We start from the raw sequence: 7,982 nt of genomic DNA on the forward strand, positions 1-7,982 counted from the left end.
ACATTGTCTTGCTCATGAACAGTACAGACTCAAATTACATTCATTTTTCTTGAAGAATGAGGTGGATTCTAGCATGAGATAAGAGCTGGTGATGTGTCTTCCTTTTGTTTCTAAGTCAATGCTATCTGGGCCTCTATGAAGGAATTAAATTATGAGTATTCAGATACTGTGAGAAGGTCCAGATCTGTATCCTTCCTGCCAGGATCAGTGAGTATGTCAGATACTAAAGGTGAACAAGAGATGGGGAAAGTACTTGCTAAGGACCTACAGTATGGACCCTAAGCTTGTCAAGAATCAAAATTGAGCCAAGACATCTCCAGGTTCAAAAACTAAAGGGGCTTGGCCCCAACACCCATTCTTATACCCAGCATATACTCAGACAAAGCAAACTATACAAAATGGCCCCTCTGTTTCAAACAGCCCCATATGATGAGTTCGGGGTCGGTATGTCTTCCAGGTCAAAGAGGGTATCAGGTCCTGCTCGGTGGACACTCTTGCTCTTTCTCCTCATGGACTCCTAGGGGCTTGGGACTGGCCTGTGGAAGATAAAGGTCCAGGAATTTTTCCCTGTTCACATCATTCCCCCTTCCATTTTTCTGTGCCCACACTACCCCGGATTTACACCTTTGCCTTAGCTGTGCCTTCTGCAGTAGGAATGCCCTTTCCCACAGACTACACTCTTGGGAATGCCACTATCCTCTTTGTCTTCTGCCCCAGAATTTACCATCCTCCATGAGTTGTCTGCTTCATCTTGCATACTCTGAACTTGAGCAAGGATCTGTACCCCATGCTTTTCCAGTTCTTCTTTCAGCCTATCAAGGAAGAGTGGACAAAGAGAAAGATGCAGGAAAACTGAGAAAGAACAAAGAGACACATGGGCAGAACAGGGAAAGCAGCTGTCACTCATCTCCCTGAGAGGAATGAGGTCCAGGAGCTCCATGACTACCTCTGCCGTTTCTGCTGTAGCTGTTGGCACCTCTGCTGCAGTTGCTGGTGGTGCTGAGCTGCAGCCTCTAGGAGCTCCTCAGCTTTCTTGTTCTCGTCTTTGAACAGCTGCCTGAAAGTGGGGAAAGGATTCAGCGCTGAGTATTTCTTCTTCCTGCCCCACCCCACATCTTACATTGCTGCAGCTGCCTCATGGCTTCGGAGGAAGAGCCCCTCAGTAAGGGTAGAAGACCTCTCAGGCCCACACAGGGCAGACAGCCGATGTTTCACATCCTCCAGCTTTACTTCAATCAGTTTCTCTACAGAGAGAGAGTAATGAGCAGGTGAGGGCAGGCTGGAGCAGGTGAGGGCTACCCTTCTCCTGCCTCACCTTCTTTGAGCAGCTGCTCCTTACTGCTGTCCAAAGTACAGGTCTCCTCGGCCAGATGTTCAGGCTTCTGAGGGGTGTCACAGAAAAAAAATCTCCTAGCTTCCTCATGCTTCAGAGAAGCCTGTATAGATCTAGTCTTTTCATTCCTCATTGATGTTATCACTGCACCCCAGAACACTGAATGGACACGGCAATATGGGTGAATGTGAAAGACCAACAGTGAGGACATCACTTGATGTCCTCCAGAGTGGTCACAAGGGTCTGGATTTAGGGTGACAGCAGGACAACCAAGGCTTACACAGGAACAAAGCGTGATAGGTGGCATAGCTTTATATGACTCACATGAAATTCCAAGAGGTCCTTGTGCTGGCTCATCAAAGTCTCCAGCTGTTCTTCAAAATTCAACCTAGGAGCCAATCACAGAGCCACGAAGGCCATGAGCTACCATAGGGCTTGGCTGAGGCCTACATCTATATAACACTCAGGGGCTTTGTTTATGCCCACTATTCCACAGGGACTACATTCACTGCCTTGATCATCCAGGACTAAGCTTAGCCAGCTCTCTGGACCATCCAGGGTATTACTTGTACCTATAGCACATCTCCAGCCTATGCCTCATGCCTTTTAGTTTACCTCAGCTGTCTTAGTTTTTCCTTCTCCTTGTCAATCTGAGAGTTCAGGAAAGAAATTCTCTCTTTACACTCCTGTAACATGCCATGCTTCCTGGAAAGGAAAACAACACTCAGTTATGTTCTTTCAATGACCCTCCCAGAGGGAAGGCTGGGACTTCTATTCTGTTCCTCTCTATTCAGCTCTGTGTCTAACACAGAGGTGATATGGAAGGTTAACACAACACTTAGGGAGGCCACTATAGACATGGTATCTTACCTTTGTGCCTCACTTTCCTTCTCTTGGCACTGCAGCCGAATAATCCTCAGGGTCTCTGTAAGGATAATAGAGCCCTCTGGGTGCTTGTTAAGGCATTGTGTTTGCCAGATGGAACAAAACAGGTCACATCAAGTCTATGGACACTTGACTGGACTTTGACATTTTCTGGGTCTGGTAAAGATCATAGGAAGGACACAGGCCAGGTCTTAAGGTTCTGACTACTAGCGAGAATGGGCTTAGGAAGAGTATCACAAAGCCTAGGTATGGGGAATATGGAAATACCTTGCTTTTTGTTCAAGATATCCTTCAGACGTACTTTCTCTTCATGTACTAGAAAACATGATGAAGGCACAGGCATTAGGGATCAAACACAGAAATGTCAAGGGCAGTAATGAGAGGTAAGGTATAGCTGTGACCCTAACCCAAATGTAGTTTCTTTGAGATGAGTTCCCACCCCTATGGTACTCACACTCCTGTAAACACAATGGGCCCATAACACTCACAAAAGATGTCTGTGAGAACCATGTGTGACATCCATTAGGACTGGGAAGAACTATGTGGATCTAAAAGGGCTACGTGGCCAGGTAAGACACACTCTTAAAAGACCTCTCCAATTACTCGGAGCTGATGCTGTGAGACAAGAACTTGTGTGATCTGTGGAGAATCGTCTCTGCAAAGGACTCAGGGCAGAAGTGTCCTCAGAGATATCTCCAGAACTCTCCTAAAGAATATGAGATTGGGGAAAGAGAAGAATCTTGACCCTGGTGAGGATGTCAAATGTCAGCAATACTACACTGGGAAATGTTTAAGACGTTCTGGGAACCTCTAGTGACTCTCAGTTAACTTACATGAGTCCAGGTCCTTCTGCAGGGTATCCCAGACAGTTTGGGCTTCTCCAAGCTCCTCACTGGCTTTCTTTTTTGCTTTATCAAAAGAGTAAAACAAACATTTAGTACAGATGACATTCCATACTCATCTCAAAGAAAACCTAGAGGCGGCTCAGATTTTACAAAACAGGAAATGAGGCTTTCTAAATCTGAATCTTTCTTTCTGGGCTCAGGTGGCAGCAGGGCCATGCTCACAGACCAATGACTATGGCAATACATACAGAAATGGCCTGCACTTATGCTCTCTTGTAATAACTACAGATATTTAACAAGGACACCTGTATTTCCACTTTTACTGGGCCTAGCCTGGAAAAACATGTAGCTGGTCCTGGATAGCAGCCAGAACTGAGCTCACCTTGCTGAACCTCATTAATTCGATTAATCAGGACCTCAATCCGGGGCTCTAGATTTCCCACTGCAGAGCAAAAAGGAAACTCGTTGTTGATAATGTGACTGCCTGGAATTCTGAAGCTTTCCCTTCCCATAAGTCTACTGAGCACTGATTATGTACAGGTGCTATATTATTGTCTCAAACTTGGAGTGTGAGGGCCAAGCAACAGACCAAGAGATTGTGAGTGAAGCTGTGGTAACTTTGTCATGAGAAGTGAAGCGCAGGAAAAGGTCTAAAGGTAAAGCTCAGGAAGTGCTTCTCAGATGTGAGACAGTGTCTTGTAAGAAAGGAAGGCCCTCAAGCTCTCTGGGTAAAGTGGATGATGCAAAGTGCAAAGGCCTGTCCTAAGGAGGAAAAGCAAAAGAAACATGAAGAATATGCTAAAGAAGCAGAAGGTGGCAGGATGTAAGGTGAAGAAGAGTTACAGGTAAGACCTGGATCTAACAAAGTGTTGTGCAGTCAAGGGAGACTTGGGACAAGGTTTTGGGTAAACATTTTGCCTTCTACTCACTCATGTTTCTTTAATTCTGAATCACTGGGGCTCCATTTTTTAGTCCAAAAATTTTAATTTAAAGGACCAGTGAGATGGTGCTGTAGATAAAGGCACTTGCCACCCAATCTGACAAGCTAAGTTTGATCCCTCAAACTCACATGGTAGAAGAAGAGAACTGACTTCCTTAAGCTAAACTCTGACTTTGACACATTCTTTGACATGGTATGTGTGTGTAAGCATGAACCATTGTATGCCCACATGCACACGCATGCACACAAACACACACACATACACACACACACACACAGTAAATGATTCTTAAAGTTAAAATTTAAGTTTGAAAACATCTACTTTTATTTTTGCATGAGTGCTTTGCTTGCACATATGTGTATGCCCACCATATGTGTGCTTGGTGCCTGGAGAGACCAGAAAAGAGCATCAGATTGCCTAGAACTGGACTTACTAATAATTGTGAGACATCTTGGAGTGCTAGGAAACAAACCTGGCCTTCTGCAAAAGCAGTTAGTGCTCTTAACTAATGACCTATCTCTCTGGCACACACCCAAATTTACATTTTAAAGAAAACTCGTGTGAATAAAATCACTTCTTATTTCTGTGAATTGTGGTTCTTGGAGTTGAATCTCCATCTGCCTGACTTCAAACCTCAGGGTAAGCCCATAGGCAAAAGAGACGCATGACCTTTCTGCAACTTTTTCACCATTCCCATCAAGCCTTCAATTCTCTGTGTGATCATACGCTGCCCTGTGGAGACAAAACCAAACACTTCAAACTCAGCAGTATCAATTGTCAGGACATGGATCCAGTACCTAGGTTGATACTGACTTTAGCTGAAGACAGATATCTAACCAGAACAGAGTTACTGATCCTTGTCCCAAAATGGATAGTACAAAACAGTGAGTTGGGCCCCTCCATGGACAGACTTTTCCTACATAGTGCAATAGCACCACACATTCTCGGCACAGAACTCAAGGTGAGGTCAGTGCTATACTTAGTTCTCTTGTGCAGCTGATGTTGTCAAACCTGGTCAAGTTCACAAAGTAACATATGAGACTTGGGTACTAGGTATGGTGACATACATCTGCAATCTTAGAACTTGGAAGAAGTGGCAGGAAAATAAACAATTTGAGTCTAGCCTAGCCTTTATCACAAGATAAAACCCGCCGTAAGCTACATAAAGATCCTTTCTAAAAATGAGCAAGTGTCTAGGGTTCAATGGTAAGGAGTTTACTTTGCATATTCAAGGCTCTGAGTTTAGTTGCCACTGGGGGAAAAGGGTATTGCAAAAAGAAAAACTGGAAAATAGTTGAAAAAAATCACTGTAATGGATTGATAGCATTATCAGTTAGGAAGTTAGAGAAATTCTTACCCAAAATACACTGACTATAAACAAAATGTATTACAGTAAGAGAGCTGTTTAAAACATATATTCAAATAGCTTCTCTATATAATTGACACTGATTATAAAACTTCCATATAAAGTAACATTTTGTATTTTGTTTTTGTTTTTTGTTTTATTTTTCAAAACAGGGTTTCTCTATGTAACCACTTTGCTGTCCTAGAACTCACTCTGTAGACCAGGCTGGCCTTGAACTCACAGAGATCCACTTGCTTCTGCCTCCTGAGTGCTGGAGGTGTGTGCCACCACTGCCCAGCAATTTTTATAGCCAATATATGCACCTATCTTTAATTCTCTGGTGAATTAGATGTAGGAAATCACTATTTGTGGCATTACCATCACATAAAGGAACCAGACATTATGAGTCATCTAATTTTTAAAATGTTCCCTCTTAAGAACTCATAAAACTGATGCTAATAGTTACTAAGACTAAGAAACAATTCAGGACTAGAGATCCACAGTAAACGTGCATGTGGCACCATCCAGCCTGGGAAACCATATAGAGAATATTTTTAACATCAAGGGGAAGGGGGTGGAGGAAGACTCCCAAGGAATGATAAGAGTCTTAAGAAACACATCAATCTAACCTCAAAAAAAAAAAAAAAGACTTTAAATAGATTTTGATCCAAATAAATACGCTTTAAAAAAAATAAAACAATTAGAAATTTTTTAAAAGTCAATTGGATACTTGCTGAGAAAGAAATTGTTGGCGCTATTATATAAGTGTTATTTTTTTCCTGGGGTACTTGTCTCTATATACACACATGGGACATTTACGGGTTGCACTACTGTCTGAGGTGCTGTGTCATCAAACAGGGAACTGGGTTGGGGGGGAGGGGGCAGATTGACGAACAAATCATAAACGTCCACGCTGGAGGGTAGGCTCACGGCCTAAGCCCACCTTGCTCTCTGCTTTTGTACAAACTTGAGTTCATCACAATAAAAAACACTGTTTCACTGCCCCGATACATAAACACTGAATCCTTTGCACAGAAAAGTTTCTAGAACAGTAGTTTTTCTCAGAGGCGAGCCGGCCACCCCCACGCTAGGCGCGCTGGGATGCCGTCAAGTTCGGGCAGGGCCACCTGACTTCAGGCCTGGTGCCACAGGGCTCCGGTGCAAGCGGGCTCTGAAGGTGACAGGAGGAGTGTGGCCTGCAACAACCCCACACTAGGCCTGGCACCACAGAGAGGCAGCGAGCTGGCTCTGAGGCGACCCACGCCTTGTCAGCCGTCGTCGTGCCCACCGCCCAGATCTCCACAGGCCTCGACAGGAGGCCCTCTCATCCACCAGCACGCCAGGACAACCCAGACTCCCTTCAGCCACTACCTCCGGCCCCCTGAGGCCCGTGGAGCGGGTCTGCTGATCCCTCGGGCTCCATGCCCAACGGCTGAGGTCTGGTGGCCATGCCGCTCCACTCCACTCAGCTGCCACAGCCGCCGGGCATCTGTTACACACTGCGCCTGCGCAGTACGCTGCGTGTAGCTCACCACAATGCGGCCAGCTACTGCGCACGCGCAGATGTAAATTCTTGCTTTCCCACCCCACCCCACTCCCAAACTCTATCCCTATTTGAAGTGAAGACTTACAAGCCAATGATTGGCCTGGAAGGCAAGTGCCTGACCGAGAACAAAGGCCTATCTCTTTACAACGGTTAAGATTATGGTTGTTGGGGATAGAATTAAGGTTGTCAGAGTTAAGGTTAGAACATGGAAATGTTCTACTCTTGGACAGAATAGTGATGTTGTGCAGACCCCTGATGCCTACTGAAAGAATCTCAAGGACCTGTGATGGACATGGAAGCAGCTCAATTCCCAGTTCCCAAGAGACCATTCTTCAAAAAAGCCTGGTATCACTCTCTGGGCTATGCCTAATCCACCTGCCAGGACAGCCCAGGTGTGAGCACTTCTGGCTAGGTTCCACACCCACCGGGGGAACTACTCTCACCTTGCTTCTCTATGGTAGTCTCTGTGACCCATGTACAAACCTTCTTAAGCCAGAATAACCCAACAGTTCGTGTCTGGTAGTCTGCTGGCTCCTGTCCCCAGTCTGAAGTATCAAATATGTGCCCTGGAACATGCTAGGTTCTCAGAGTTCTTAATAGGAGGAAATCTGGTGAATTCTCCCCTGAACAGATGTTAAGTAAGGTTCCCTGAATCCCACTCCGCAGCCACTCTAGTTTCTCAAATTGTTATTGATAACTTGTAGAGATGCTTTTGTGTACACTATATTAATAAATAACCCAGTATAAGGTGGTCATAGAGAAATAGTTTAATATATTAAGAATTGTGTACTCTTGAGGACCAAGACTAAAATACTATTATATATAATATATAACACATACAATATTATATATAATCAATATATATGATGCCTGTTGACATCTTATGAGAGCCATGTATTTTTTCATGATCAGAAATATGAGAACACACCTTTAATCCCAGCACTCAGAGTCAGAGACAGAGGCAAGCAGATCTCTGTGAATTCGAGAGCAGCCTTGTCTACAAAGCAAGTTCCAGGACAGCTAGGGCTATTTCACAGAGAAACCCTATCTCAGAAAGAAAAAAAAAAAAAAAGAAGGGAGGAAGGAA

At 44.5% G+C, this 7,982-nt stretch overlaps 1 protein-coding gene across 1 annotated transcript; it reads right to left on the minus strand.

Annotated features, from left to right (window-relative positions):
• Positions 1-358: 358 nt before the first annotated feature.
• On the minus strand, positions 359-6,850 carry Syce1 (synaptonemal complex central element protein 1). Its single transcript, XM_051192078.1, has 13 exons — positions 6,721-6,850; positions 4,674-4,736; positions 3,446-3,505; positions 3,052-3,126; positions 2,486-2,533; positions 2,204-2,258; positions 1,949-2,038; positions 1,658-1,721; positions 1,316-1,382; positions 1,121-1,244; positions 947-1,057; positions 725-812; positions 359-536 (listed from the first exon to the last, which is right to left on the minus strand). Exons 1-13 carry the CDS (start codon positions 6,797-6,799, stop codon positions 471-473), a joined length of 990 nt encoding a protein of 329 aa, XP_051048035.1. The 5' UTR covers positions 6,800-6,850; the 3' UTR covers positions 359-470.
• Positions 6,851-7,982: the final 1,132 nt, after the last annotated feature.

The sequence above is a fragment of the Phodopus roborovskii genome, unplaced genomic scaffold (genome assembly GCF_943737965.1).
Source record: "Phodopus roborovskii unplaced genomic scaffold, PHOROB, whole genome shotgun sequence".
NCBI lineage: Eukaryota > Metazoa > Chordata > Mammalia > Rodentia > Cricetidae > Phodopus > Phodopus roborovskii.